The following is a 15,133-nucleotide window of genomic DNA, read 5'->3' as shown; positions in this document are numbered from 1 at the left end:
GCGGCGAGCAGGCATCGCTGGCTGCCGGGGGAGCCGCTCACACCGTAGGTGAGCTGGGGTCAGACACGGATCTGTGCTTTTGACATCTCGGCCCTCGCTGGTAATTGGTGCAATGGAGAGTGAATTTCAGCGGCCTGTGGGTAAGCGTGACTGGCTTCTCCGCTCACAAGCGCGGGCGCTGGTGGTTACTCAGGGTCGTGTTTGAGCGCTGACTGGCTTTCAGCCGCCGCCATTCAGGAGCGAGGGCGCTGTGCTGCTTGTGAGGAGTGGAGCCAACGCTTCCAATACTGAGAATCTAATATTCGTGAGATAAAGCTCATGATTCCTCAGAAAAGGGGGAAGAGGTCCATGCTTAGTTTGAGCAATTGCTTTTGTGTAACATCATTTTTACCTTGGGCTGTGAACTCAAGACACAATGTCATGGGGGGCTTATTCTTTTTGAGACAAAGTATTCCATTCAGACACTTAAAAAGATTAACTTTTCCATTTAGTTAATAGCATTGTCAATGGAGAGATGACTGTATGCACCCGTCAAAGTAACTCCTCTGACTTTAGCCAGAATTTGGTGCTGACAGAGAGTTGATCTAGCATTAATAATAAAAAGATAGAACATTTTATTTAGCAAGGGTGGCAGTAGGCAACAAAAGGATTGGCCATCCCTAGGCAGGAGAGTCTAAGAGCTTAAATCTCCTTAGCTCATAAGGAAACAGTAGTTAACTGAGGTAAACAAAGCAAAACAGGCAATAGGGGCATAGTATATATAGCATCCTTTTCTGCTGCCTTTTGTCTCTGGTTGGTTGCTTTTAGAACAAACTTACAATGGCAGAGTTTTATTACTCTACGAATGATTTTGATTGATTGCCTTACGTTCAAAGTTAGTAAGAAGAGCAGCGTAAAGGGGTAACGGAGCTTTCTTTGTTTCAGCGTGGACTATTTCTGTGAAGTCGCAGGGTGCCGCACCGTGCCCGTGGAGCTGGGTGCCCAGTACACAGATGAGGAGTGGTCTCAGAAGCTCATGACTGTCAGTGACTTCATCGACCAGTACATTGTGAACGAGGTGCGTTACTCTCATTTCATTGCATCTCCCAATACAGTGTGTTGCTGGTGCAGAATTTCTGCTGAGAACAAACAGGCTCAGAAGTGATGTCAGGGAGCAGGTATGCTATAAGCCAAACTAGGAATTAAAAGGTTTGACCCATTTTGTAGATCTGAAGCTACGAGTAGTTATTGCAGCAATAGCTAGGTTTGATTTTTATATATACTCAAATGTGCAGCACTTGGAATTTGAAGATCCCTTCTGCAGCAAAAGCCTGAATGGTGGAGTCTAAGGATAAGAAGACTCCTTACACTAGTTAACTGTTGAAATAGTTCTAGTACTCTGAAATAGGACATTGGCAGTGGATGTTACCTGTAAGTAAATAAACTGACTGATAAGTTTTACCCTATATGTCACTATGCTTTTTCTTTTCCCTTCTGCTGTAATTTCAGAACAGTGAAGGATACCTTGCCCAGCACCAGCTTTTTGATCAGGTAAGACAGAGTGAATGTTTTTATCTTTCGCAGTCAGGTGTTCCCCTAGTAGGACCAGTCATCTCTGAGGGTGTCAGCTCTACTAGGTGGAAGGGCACATGGAGAATTCACAGTACTTCTCGGGCATACAGAGAATGCACAGCATTTCACAAGTTTCTGCTTGCACAGTTTTGAAGGAACGGAGGGAAGGAGCTGTTCCATTTGGCTGAAAGGCATGGAAACAAAACCCTTTTGGGGTGAAGACATTCAGTCTTAGTGCTGTTTCAGTACAGTGCAGCATATACTTCTAGGGATATCACCTGGAAAGCACCATTTCCCCAAAGAATATGTAGGTCAGGGAAGAGATTTGGACATGAAAGAGTCTTCAGTGGTGTGTTCTGAAATGTCGTTGCAGTTAACCAGAGATTAGGTTGGTGGGGGACATAAAAAGGAATCTCACTGAGAGGGAAGCTTAGTGTATAGAAGATCAGCTGCTCCTTTTCCATGAAGAGCAAACCTGCTTATTCTTGTGGGTTTCTTTGGTTTGTGCTAAAGCAAAGGGCCTCTGAAGAATGAGAAACACCTTTCCTTCTTCCACCTCTCCTTCCAGCAGATCGGCTTGCTAGAACAGAAAGTGTGGGGACATTTTCTGCAGTTAGCCAGCAGTTCAGTTACTTCTCTCCTGCCTTTGCTGGACAAGCAGGCCATTTGTTTTCTGCATGTCAAACCTCATTCCTCAGTTCTATGAATTAGATACCTTTGACGAGTCAGCACATACCCTTTTTAATGTTTATTTTTCTTTATGGGCGTAGATCCCAGAATTGAAAGAGGATATTGGTATCCCTGACTACTGCTGCCTGGGGGAAGGGGAAGAAGATGACATCACCATCAACGCTTGGTTTGGTCCAGAAGGCACTGTCTCACCTCTTCATCACGATCCCCAGCAAAATTTTTTAGCCCAGGTCTGTTCTCACTCTACACATGCCATTAATGCTGTATCTAAAAAAATGTGTGTGGTACCTAAGTGTTTGAGACAAGGGTAGCCGGCAGCTTGGTAAACAACCGAAGGACAGAGAATATGCAGATAGTTTGCTATTCTGTTGTATTTGTCACTACTGCAACTTAATATTCTATGTAATCTTGAAGGCCACAAGTGCTCCTCATAGACCATTACTTACTCTCATTTTACAGATAATAAATGGAAATCACAAGGAGCAGCTTTTCCGAGGTCACACAAGGAATTTGTAATAGAATTAGGAAAAGCCTGGACTCTGTCACTGTTTACCAGGGAACTTCCTTTTCTGGAACAGTGAGATTTTGTGGTAGACTGCGGTCCAGATGACCTTTAAAGGTCCCTTCCAGCCCAACACATTCTGTGATTGGTTAGGAATAGTCTGGTACATCATGTGAGTCCAGGGTACTGTGGTTAGTCCGAGTCCCAACTTACCCTTTAATGTGATAGTTCCAAATACGATCATGTCTCGTCCTTGGAGAAATCTTGAGTCCCAACACAAGCAACAGGAATACTCACCCGGGTGCCTTCTGTGGGCATTTCACTGGTATCCCTGCAGGAATCAGCTTTGACTCGGTTATTCTTCATTCCAGGCACCAACGACTTGCAATTTGGTGGAGCAGTTGGGTTAGTCAGTCCCCTTGCCTTACAAATTCTGGCCTTTTAGTGAGCACTCCAGTGAAAGACCTGATTTAACGATGACACGGAAACGAGCTGAAGGAGTACGGAAGCAGTCACTCTGTGCTGGTGCCTCTGCCTGCTGATGTGAACTGCACCAAGACTCAACCTCCTTATTCTCAGTTCTTCTAATTACTTTCTAGCTAGGTAGAGCCCAAGTAACATCATATAAATTGGGTGCCTTAAACTTTGAATTTAAAGTAAGTTGGTTAAAGGCACTTCATGGTATTTCCAATTCTTACCTGCCCCACAGTAACGGGTACTTGAATTCCAATAGTCTGATTTGGTTTAACTTTTTATTATCATATCATATCTCATATCATATCATATCATATCATGGCCTAGGCTGGAAGGGACCTTAGAGATCATTTCAATCCAGCCTCCCTGCTGCCAGGGACGCCACCTCTCAACTACATCAGGCCACACATGGAGACCGAGCGGGAATTTGTAGCAGTGTCTGTTTATTACTAACAAAGATAATGATGTTCCTTGTAATCAGGTATATTTTACTGTGAAATGCCAGCTGTGGCCCAGTTTCCAGTAATGTGCAGGTTAATGACAGATGGGAAACATTTATTGTAATATCTACAGGTATTTGGAAGAAAGTATATCCGTCTGTATTCGCCACAAGATTCAGAAAACCTGTACCCACATGAAAGCCAAATGCTTCACAACACTAGTCAGGTAAATGCTTGCCTGAAATTTTAGTATCAGTAATGTTACTTTATCAAATCATATTGAAGACATTCTACTGATGATTGTTTTGGGTTTTTTATAGGTTGATGTGGAAGATCCTGACTTAGTTAAGTTTCCCAATTTCAGAAAAGCTGCATTTCAGTCCTGTATTCTGATGCCTGGACAGGTTCTATTTATTCCAGTTAAATATTGGCACTACGTACGATCACTTGATATCAGCTTCTCTGTCAGTTTCTGGTGGTCATAGCTTGGAAGCATGCACAAAGTCTGTTAGCATTGTAACAGGAATTAAAAATCAGAAAAAGCAGCATCTGGCATCTTCGCACAAGAGAATTTAAGCATGAGAAGGCTCTTCCCTAGCCACAGTTTAGAGGTGGATTAAAAAAAAACCCAAAACCCAGCAACCTCTTGCTTCAGCATGGTGAAAGAATCTGGATGCGGAAAGGGAAAGAAGGTGCTACAGCCACTGTTTTTGTGGATGTTTCTAATACAAACTCCTCATAAAGAGCATCTGTTAGGTCTTCATCTTGTGTGTGTGTGTACAGCTGGAACAGCTCCATATATGGGCCCTGCCACGACTCTGCTTCAGGCTGAATTTGGAACATCAAGGTAGTGTTATCTTCTGCCTGGATTTAATAACAACAAAAACTGGAGTTACATAAACACTGAGGGATGGTTTTACCCAAATGTTCGATATATTACCAAAAAAAAAAAGCTAACACACAGCAAGTTACTGATTTCCTTTATGGAAAATGTTACTAGTGTTAAGGCCTAGGAACATAATTAACTGTAGTTAAGCCATAGTTTAATTGCAGTTTATTTAACTGAAGCCTAATTATACTTTGATTACAATCAGCTGAACTGCTGACACCCTCCCTCTGCAGCGTCACACATTTCTACCAAGGAAAGACGTGCTGCCATTCCGCTCTGGTACCTGGAAGCATCTAGTCCTTATCTTTTCTCCAGAGCACTGCGTGCCAGCAACAGGTTTCTGTTTCAGTTGTGCAACTGAAACTACAAATGGGCAGCACTGTTGCTGAGAAAGGCTTTTCTTTTTTTTAAATACTTGGCCTGCATAGATCAACTTGCAGGACCGACTAAAATCACCTGTGTCTTTCATTCCCAAACATGCACTGGAAGTCCCAACCCAAGTATACAGAGAACTATGCACACAAAACAGCCTTCACTAAAGCTGTGCAGGAAAAACCGTGAAGAAGAGGAAGGTTGATGTTCTTATTACAGAGTTTTATTGTGTAGTTTTATTGTAAGATTCTTAAAACTTCAGGGAAAAAATAAGTACACTGCACAAAGCACTGTTACTAATGAATAGAGTACAGTCTGGCTATTCTGCAGAAGTAGGGAAAAAAGGTTTCACTGCAAGCAAGTTTTACTGGCATCGTCTAGCGTTGACAACGAAGCTCTTTGCTCTCCGTGTTTTTGATGGTGACTCGGAGTCTGTCTGACTCACATCTGTAAAGAAAACCAGAGTAAAAGAATGACACACAAAAGAAGGATGGTACTGTATAACCTCCAGCTTTTTTTAATGCTCTGTGTATTGCCATGTTGCTGTTCCGAATATCCAATTTCCCTGCCTCGGCAGAGGAATTCTGAAGAGCTTGTGTTCTTGGAAGATCAGAATTTCCAGCAGTTTTAGTGTCCTCCCCGCCATGTTGTTAGAAGCAACGTGCACAGGATCTGCCAGTGGCCATAAGGCACAATCCTTGTGGTTTCAGGGCTCGCTGTTGCCCATGTAAGGTTTACTGTCTCAAATATCCAACTGAATTCAGAAATAACCTGTACTCAGCTTCAGTTATAAATAATACAGGTAGTGCCACTGAACATCACAGCCCATTTTCTACTAGTATTACATTTTTTTAAAAGAAGTTGGTTGGTACCTGAAATGTCATATGACCAGAAATCGTTACACTGCGGACAGCGTGGTTCAGTCTGAACTTTAAAATACTTCCTGACACACAGTAAGTGCATTCCAATTCCACAGGATTCACATACTTGGCTCTGGAATCAGAAGCGTTGATTAAAAAAACATTTCAAACCTGTCCTTCAGTTTAGCATACAGTTGTTACAAAGGGCAGCGGATGCACAGCGCTTTATTCCTAAGAACGGTTCACGCACTACAGTTGGTGGATACTCAAAAGTCAAACCGAGCAAGTGATAGAAGGAGGCATCTTCCTGGAAACAAGGAAATACTATTTCCCTAAATGGACAACATTTAGCTTGAAAGACGAACAAGCCTGAGCTGTTTGGGTGCAATAAAGGAGACCACATGGGATGGGAAAAGCAATGTGGAAGCAGAGTAGCTGGGAAGATGGGATGAGGAAGGAGCAAGAGAAGGCAGTAGTTTTGGAACAGCTCAGTCTGTAACCACTGAGGCAAGACCAAACTGGGAGCCATCAAAAGAGAGTGCTTTAGCCTGCTGGATACAGGCGTGTGTGTTCATTCGGACATCCAAGACAGAAGCAATTGCTGCACGAAAATCCCAGGACGAAACACGAGTGTGTGTCACAGACAGCTCGCCAAGTCCCGAGACAGCCCAGCCAGTGCTTGGCTGTTGGGCCTCTTTACAGACGAGGGGCTCTCCAGCCTGCTGCTGGCTTTGGAAAGCACGACAGCGCAGCGATGTTCCTCATGGGGTGAGTTTGCTTCCTCCCAAGTTTGAGAGATACTGCTCCAAGACAAGTTTTTTTTCCAAAGAGAAAAAGATTAAATACCTGCACTGAAAAAAAAGGTATATTCTCTATATACGTGGCCACCATTAGCACATTCCAAGGCCAGAATTTTTCAGTGCATGCCTGATACTCAAAGGCAAGTATCACAGACTTTAGCTATGAGTGCATCAGCACCCCAGCAGATGCTCACTGAGGTAATGGAACACATTACCTGGATGGCAAGGCTGTGACAGATGTTACACTTCCTTGCCATGTCTTGGTAATTGCTGAGAATGTATTGTTCCATCTCAATTATGCAGCGAGTATGCAGAGTATATTCTCCATTTCTCTAAGGAAACAAGAGGTGAGACGAGGTATTACTTTTAATTCTTTTCTTCCTTTTTTTTTGAGTTTTCTAAGCACCTGCTAGCAAGCATTTGAGATCTGCTTTTGTTTTCTGCCATCATGAAAACTAACATGCTGACACTGAGATAATGCAAAGCCAAAATATTTTTGAAGTAGCAGAATCCGCTTGTTAGAGGATCAGAATAAAGATCTCACACCTTTAACAGATAATCTAATCCTTGGAAGGTACAGGTGAGCAAGCATCCTGTCCTTAACAAAGATGTGCAGTTCTGGGATCCTCCGCTTGCATATCAGCAGAAATTCTACTGGCTCTCAGAAAAATCTAGGCATTTACTGCTTGCAGTATCTTTTAAAATCTCTGCTAAATCACACAAACGTAAGTAAACGTGTGGCAGCAAGTTGGTGATCTGTGATGAGGTCTCACTTGTCTTGGCAAGCAAGCGCAGTGTCCACATGGTAAACTAATCTCAAGTTCTCTCTCATGAAATAAAGACAATTTTAAAATGTGCAGAGTAGCCCATGCGTTTCTGACCCAGGAGCTTTCAGCATGCATGGCCACCCTGCTTTTCAGGATGTTCTAACTGTAACGAACAGCACCGATCACGCTGAAGAGCCTTCCCCAGCTCCTGCTCCACCTTTAAGCATGTCGTGTTGTGTACAAAGGGTCTGTGCGACTGTGCATGTCGCAGTGCAGGGCTGGACACATCTACCTCAGGTGGTCCTGTACAGATGTACCCAAGGACTTTTTCTTTGTAAATGTACTACATTTTCTGCAAAAATCACTGGCGTGGCAATAAGCACAGGCCCCATAAAACCATTTTTGTTACCATCCACTGGAGATCAGCTCCAGTTTCAGCCATCACAAGAAAATAATAGCTGGACCTATTAAAGGCTACAGCAGTTACCTCAGAGAGCCACTTATCCTCCACAAAAACTTTAAGCACTTGTTCTGCTTCCTTTTTCTTCATTTTCTTTGTCTTAAGTTGGTCAGCCAAGTTTAAAATATCTGTAGAAGAGGCAAAGCCATTTTCCGATGAAATTATTAGGTCCATCTATAGAAAGAAATATTTTCAACCATTAAAAACTCATGCAATTAGATAGACACACCTTATAGCAGCATGCAGCTTTTTTAGCATCCATAGGTATGATACACGACAGTACATGGCTGGAACAAAAAGAAATGAAAAACAAACACCAAAGCCGAAACAATCACCGTTACCTTGACACTTTCAATCTTTGCCAAGATCATAGCTGTATATCCTGTGAAACAGGAAACCTTTAGTGATTTCTGTATATCTTATGAAATAGGAAACCTTTTGTGATTTAGACTTGGTTGACATTATTTTCAGAAGGGCTAAGGAGGTATGAAGTGATGCAAAGCAAGTATTTTAAATTTTCAAGTGAAAAAGTGCCACAGATTAATGAAAGTGTAATCTTACTACAGAAAGGTGAGGCCAAGAATTTATAACATGAGGAGCTTAAAATCAGGCATTGAAATCCTTATCCTTACTGAGGACATAAGTAAATAGTTACAGACATTGAAGTGTCACAACAACCCCATTCAGTGCTACAGGCCTGGGGAAGAGTGGCTGGAAAGGTGCTCAGCAGAAAAGGAGGTGGGGGTGTTGGTCAACAGCTGCCTGAGCGTGAGCCAGCAGTGTGCCCAGGTAGCCAAGAAGGCCGATGGCATCCTGGCCGCTATCAGAAATAGGGTGGCCAGCAGGACCAGTGAGGTGTACTCGGCACTGGTGAGGCTGCACCTTGAATCCCGTGTTCAGTTTTGGGCCCCTGACTACAAGACAGACATTGAGGTGCTGGAGCAGGTCCAAAGAAGGGCAACGAAGCTGATGAAGGGTCTCAAGCACAAGTGCTATGAGGAGCAGCTGAGGGAACTGGGCTTGTTTAGTCTTCAGGAGGAGAGACTGAGGGGAGACCTAAAAGGTCTCAGGTAGTTGCAGAGCGATAAGAAGTTGTAATGAGGTGGGAGTTGGTTTTCTTTTCCTAAGTAACAAGTGATAGGACAAGAGGAAACGACCTCAAATTGCTATGAGGATGTTTAGATTGGATACTAGGAAAAAACTCTTCATTAAAAGGGTTGTCAAGCATTGGGACAGGCTGTCCGGGAAAGTGGTTGAGTCACCACCCCTGAAAGTATTTAAAAGACTTGCAGATGTGGTGCTTAGGGACGTGGTTTAGTGGTGGACCTGGCATTGCTAGGTGAATGGTTGGATTTGATGATCTTAAAGGTCTTTTCCAACCTAAATCATTCTCTGAAAACACTTCCACAAATAGTACTGTACAGTGGTGCCTAAATGAAGATGCACTCAGGGACCCTTGAGCATACTGAGTGGCGACAGATCTGTTTCTTTTTACCTGCTCTTTGTCAAGGTTCTTTTGAGAAAAAACCTCTCCCTACTAAAGTAAGTTTGTCCACTCTGGAGTCATTAGTTACTGCCAAACCTACCTGGCACTTTAAGGTTGTGGCAGTATTGCCAACCTTCAGAGAATCTCTTACTGAAAAGTTCCCTGCTGCTTATCACAGAGCAGTGTGCAGAGATTTTACACCAGTAGTGATGTGTGCCAGGACAGCAGCATCACTGGTGTGGCTCTACAGGGGCTTCACCACGAGTGCGGGAGGGCAGAGAAATCTCTGGGTACTTTTCATGTAGCTTAAACTTCTGCAGCAGTCAAAAAATAGTCAATGCATCTCTCCAGCTTATACAGGAACATTTATTTGAATGAGTATGCAAAACAAGCATGTAAAAATCTAGTGACTGGAGAAATTAAGTCCTCAAAGTTCAAGACACTATGAGAACAATGCACTAAAACATGCAAGATGTGTAGCTATGACCACAATTAATGGTTGTTAAGAAATTAGACATCAAAGGTCCTGAAATCTCAGCCCAATAGTTTTATTTGGAACTTAAAAAAAATTCTCAAGTGCATGTTTTCTTGTTTAAAAAGCAGCATTCTGACTAGTTTATTAAACAGAGAAGTAACTGGCTAGGAAATAACACTAGACAGATGTTTCTATTCAACTCCATAAGTACATCTTCTATGTTATTAGCATTAAAATGTACTGTATATTACTAGACTGCTGAAGCCAAGTGAAAAATTCAGCAATCAACTGCAAATCCTGAAGAAAGCAGGTATGAGTCGCTAACTCCAAGGAACACTCCGGTATTGCTGATTTCCGTTTACCCATAGTGACTTTCAACAGGGAGTCATTACTTGCACATACTCCCACCCCTCAGTCATTTTCCATTCATTTCCAGTCTCCACTTATTTCCAGTCTCCACTCATTTTAAGATGGTACTTTCACCAATAATGTGATTTACTAATAACTGACATACTTACTGTTTTTCTGAACAATTCTAATTCATTTTCTGTATAGTCAGATGCCATTTTAGTTATTTCAGTTTCTGCCAAATTCACCTACAAAAAAAACATACACTTAAACTGAAATCAAAGTGCCTTTCTATTTCTGCACCATAAATTGTAAAGGATCTTCTGGGGTAAAGAATACATCACCTTACAGTTAACAGAAATATCATTTAAGTGGCATGAAAGAGGCTGTTCCTTAAAGACGGCACTCGATGGTACTGAGTCCTTTCTTTACAACCCCTGATCTTCCCTCTATAGAACTAATACGGAATATTAGTTCTATATAGTAGGTCTGAATATCTCATCAGGATACTGTGCTGGACAATGGCAATAACTATGTTATAACACATGGGTTTTTTCACTGTGGAAAAGTTACTGATATTTCATATTCTTATTACACATGCTACTGCTCTTTATTATTAGCTCAACTTAATTGGCAGAATGACCCAAAAAGGTTAAAAGCAGCAGCTAAAGTTGGAATACCTCCTGTACGCTCTTTTGAAACTACTGTATAACCTTCCCTCCCCAACGTGCTCACTGCAGAGCATCCAGAGAAACTTTTCTAAGCCATTCCGTAGCAACCCTTGATCTTCGAGTACGATTATAAGAAAACTAATGTTGCAGGGCTCCCCACATTTTCTAGTTTAAAAATATCACCCTGAGAAAGAAAGTCTCCTGTAAAAAAGAAATCTCGCTTCAGCACATAGGCAATGTTTGCACTAAATAAACCAGACGTTGCTGAAGTCCCCGCTGCCATGTTCCACCCCGAAGCAGCTCACCCTCCCACCTCCCTGTCCTACAAGTGGGGGCTCCTAATGTTGCAGGGCTCCCCACATTTTCTAGTTTAAAAATATCACCCTGAGAAAGAAAGTCTCCTGTAAAAAAGAAATCTCGCTTCAGCACATAGGCAATGTTTGCACTAAATAAACCAGACGTTGCTGAAGTCCCCGCTGCCATGTTCCACCCCGAAGCAGCTCACCCTCCCACCTCCCTGTCCTACAAGTGGGGGCTCCAGCAGCCGGTGCAGTAGCGGGACAGCCCCGCACAAACCACACCGGGCACTGCCCAGAGTGCGGAGCCTGCCGGCCTGAGCTGCCTTGAGCTCCAGATTCTTTTTGCTCTAAAGAGCAGTTCTATTACAAATATACTGTAGGAAAAGGACCCTCGGTAACACCCAAAGAAGGCAGCTTTACAGTCATTAACCACAGATGCAGCTAGGTTCTTCTTCTGCCTGTTTCCAGTGGGAAGGTGTGCAGTCCTTTTATTGGCACGTGATTCAAAGGTTAATTTTAAGTTGGAGACACAGCAGGCTCCCTCTGCGACCCATGCACTAGGCAGGAGAAGCCGAACCACACGGCAACAGCAGGTCACATACTTACTAAAGCATAATGTGCTCTCCCGTCGCCTTCTGAGATTCCTTTACGGATCTGCATAAACAAAGGCTGTAGATGGCTGTTAACAGTACTGATGAAATTGTCCAGTTTATCATGTGCATAGTGGACTGAAAATAAATAAGAGAAACCACATACACAAGAAAAACAAACAACTACACATCAGGCAGATCGTTTTATGTTTTATCTGCTGAAATATTTTTTTCCTAGGCAAAAAAGCTAAAAGTTAAGAGGCAGAATTCAAACAGGTCTGTTCTAAGCATCAGACACGTTTTCTTGTGCTGCGTACAGCTAGCCACAGAGAAGAGAAGCTCCTTGAAAGTCAGCGTTTAGAGAGAGTCCACATGTCCTGCCTAAATCTAAAAGCTTGTTTACAAAGTTCGATAAAAACAAAACGTTCTTAAGTACATTTCACAGCAACATGTTGCACAGTACCTTTTTTCCCCGTTTTGTTTAACAACATTAAAACCAAGCCAGAACACTTCCTTATAACGGCAGGAGGTATGACACCAAATAAACAAACCCAAGGGGAGACGGGAGAAATACAACCACTCACCAGAAAACCTCATCTCACCTTCCCCTAAATGTTTCCTCAGCAGTCACTTCTTCCGCAACGTGTAAGAGAAATAACTGAAGTGCATTTACTTACACTGCAGCAAAGTGCTGCTGAGGAACTGTGCGATCTCACTGTCTCTGCTCCCACTGATCTCCCCCGTCCCTCTTCTGTCAGTGCTTTGTGGCATTCTTCATTGTCTACACAAAAATGCCTAGGTTGAGGAGCCAAGAGCCATGTTTTCGTTTTCTAGTTTTGACATACTTGATGCACTATAAAGCAAAATATCAGAACAACGGTAGAGTGGATTTTTCTGTTGTTTTGCGATGCAAACACTTCTCTGATAAAACAGATGGTTATCTGCAAATTCTACCACAAATAAGAAAAATTCCCCCAAGCTCTGGCTCAACTTTGCAGACAAGATATAAGCATAATGAGCACACTGGCTCACACGCAGGAGCAGCTGCTGGGGTTTTTCCTAGAATACTGAAAAACATACAGAATGTGTAAAGCAAAAGTGCTTGTCTAGTCTAGGAATCCCTGTTTCTCACGTACAGTTTATTTAGTGGGTCTTTCACTGGCCAAGCACAAAATACATTATGCTTAAGAAACTGGTATGACTGTAGACTAATGTTGACACTAAATTTTCTTCTGAGTTCAGCTACCAAGCCAATTAAATAAAATACAAAACATAGTTAGACAAAAGCCCGTCTGATACAATCCACGTAATTCGTACACTCCTGTACATCCCAATAGGCACGGAAAAAGCAGTTTCCTGTCATTCTTCCATTTTTCTAAATATCCTTCTATATATGGACTGTATCAGTCATTTTTCTAATGAACTTCACTGTAACTTAATATAGAGTTTCATTTTATAAATATTACTGTCCTTCAGTAAATACAGCCATGGGTTTGGAAGGCAACCTGATTTTGTCCCCAAGGTTCATCAAAAATACAGCTCTATCAGCTCTCACTGCAGTGCATCTCACTGACCTTGCATACCAAAAACACGATTTAGCTGCAAAGTTTTGTTCTTAAGGTTCTTTTTTGTTAACACACAATAAACTCATTAGAGCCACACTGTTGGCTTAGGCCAGCTCTAGCACTTGTAATAAACTCTTCAACAAATCACATGTCTTGGTTCTCACCAATACAGAAATAAACCTGTAAAAAGCACTACTGTTTTTCCATACTTCCATTTTTTCAGTCAGAAATTTAAGCAGGTGCTGAAATAAGCTGTTTTGGCTCAGGAGAGTCTGAAAACCCACAGAGCCTGTTTGACTCTTTTTAACTGAGGAAAATACATAAATAGCCCAGAAAGGACACAGTTCGTGGCATCAAAGCAAGGTGGAGCTCACAAAGGCTGTGCACATCAGCAGCTGCAGCCTCTTCTCTCCTAACAGAAAGGAAGAAGAGCAAAGCAGTGGTGATGTGGAAGTTACCGTCCGGTTTGCCATGGGTAACCGAGAACTCCTGTTCCCCTGCAGTTCCTGTTCAGCTCTCAGCAGTCACGCGGATACGTGAACGGACTGAACAGCTCACAGAACTGTCCAGGTGACTTTTATTTTTAAAGTCGTAAAGATTAGAGAACTAGAAAGTAACTTGAGACATATATTCAGTGCCTATTAGACTGCAGAACGTGTAATTCAAACATTCCCTGGAGTTATCTGCCTCTCAACAGCATTTCAGTGTTCCTTCTTAAAAGCTTTTTTTTGCTCTTGCACAATCCTTGTCCTTTTCAATTTTGTTCATAAATAAGCAAACTATGAGATCAGAGGAATTTTATGCTTTCACTATTTTCTGGGAACCAGCAACTGACACATCTAATACCTATCAATTAATTAGTTCTTGAAACATTACTCACTACAGCTTTATTTTTGTTTGTGCCCACCACATTTTCAAGATTAGCGATGACATATAGATCTCTAATCTATAGGCAGATCTCTGAAAAGAATCCATATCAAGTTGATTATACATTTCTGCACTATTTAAGATTGAACATCAACATCAACCAGTTTTGATAGTACACAACCAAAATTTTCTTGTATGTGCTATAAAGTTCAGCTCGGTAGAGCACGCATTAAAGCTATCCAGGTGACCATGTAAGCAGTCACATGCGACAGATCTATTCAGGACAGGTAAGAGCATACACTTCATATAACGTTCCAAAGGAAATCTTTCCAAGTAAGCATGAAGGAAAGCATTCTGGAAATTTCAGCACTTTCAGTGTCAAAAATGATTTTTGTAAAAAAAAGAATGTATAACCTGCAAAACACACTTGCTAAAATAAAAAGGGCTCCCTGTGAGTCTGAGCTGATTAAAAATTTAAGTTTCCTCACTGCTGTGTTATTTTATCTTTCAGGAAAGAAAGATGGACTCACATAATCATTTTTTAACTTTTTTTTTTTTTAGATGGTGTATGCTTGTGAGAAATCTAGTTACTTGTAAGCTGCACCAGGAAAAAAAAAAAAGTAGTTCTTCCATCTCTTTACTTTTTCTTCAAAACAGAGACACACCTTTATGGATTTCACAGCAGTGCCTGTGCAATTTCCTAGTCTCTGATCCTTCCATTATTCCATGAGACATCAGGACCTGCAAGAACCGTCGATGAGCATCCGTCATCTGGGCTGCCATCGCGGTATTCCACCAGGCTTCAAATGCTGCAAGAGGTACGAGACGGAATTAACGCACGTGTTCACGCAAATTAAAATCACACAGTCCAAGCGTACATAACATTTCAATTTTCAATTAAACTGTCTTAACAGCGACTCAGGGCAAAAAAGCAGATCCCCCGGGCTGCTCTCCGAACGCAGGCAGTGACTCACCCCCGGGGTTCCTGGAGAGCGATGGAAGCCCCACTCATTTTAAGTGCACCGTG

The 15,133-nt window shown here is 42.2% G+C and overlaps 2 protein-coding genes across 2 annotated transcripts; one reads left to right on the top strand and one right to left on the bottom strand.

Moving 5' to 3' along the window:
* Positions 1–924: 924 nt before the first annotated feature.
* On the top strand, positions 925–4,142 carry KDM8 (lysine (K)-specific demethylase 8; the record flags this gene model as incomplete). Its single annotated transcript, XM_009870692.1, has 5 exons — positions 925–1,057; positions 1,489–1,530; positions 2,322–2,471; positions 3,791–3,883; positions 3,978–4,142. Coding segments are annotated over 5 exons (583 nt in total), but the record flags the coding sequence as incomplete, so codon positions are not given.
* A 1,140-nt stretch (positions 4,143–5,282) lies between these two features.
* NSMCE1 (non-SMC element 1 homolog (S. cerevisiae)) lies at positions 5,283–14,920 on the bottom strand. The gene is made up of 7 exons (XM_009870680.1): positions 14,772–14,920; positions 11,691–11,812; positions 10,285–10,362; positions 7,833–7,979; positions 6,794–6,910; positions 5,791–5,911; positions 5,283–5,365 (listed from the first exon to the last, which is right to left on the bottom strand). Exons 1-7 carry the CDS (start codon positions 14,887–14,889, stop codon positions 5,283–5,285), a joined length of 786 nt encoding a protein of 261 aa, XP_009868982.1. The 5' UTR covers positions 14,890–14,920.
* Positions 14,921–15,133: the final 213 nt, after the last annotated feature.

Source organism: Apaloderma vittatum, unplaced genomic scaffold (genome assembly GCF_000703405.1).
Source record: "Apaloderma vittatum isolate BGI_N311 unplaced genomic scaffold, ASM70340v1 scaffold19560, whole genome shotgun sequence".
Classification (NCBI taxonomy): Eukaryota; Metazoa; Chordata; class Aves; order Trogoniformes; family Trogonidae; genus Apaloderma; species Apaloderma vittatum.
Note: the sequence above shows the minus strand (reverse complement) of the source record. Positions and strands in the feature narration are given on the sequence as shown.

Bases quoted from the DNA above. Each gene is read 5' to 3' on its own strand.
- NSMCE1 (XM_009870680.1), bottom strand. From the start codon at position 14,889: ATGGCAGCCCAGATGACGGATGCTCATCGACGGTTCTTGCAGGTCCTG. The intron at 10,363-11,690 runs GTAAGTATGTGA...TTTTTTTTGTAG, and splicing joins GGAGAGCACATTATGCTTTA to GTGAATTTGGCAGAAACTGA. The intron at 7,980-10,284 runs GTAAGTATGTCA...TTCTTTCTATAG, and splicing joins TAGAATTGTTCAGAAAAACA to ATGGACCTAATAATTTCATC.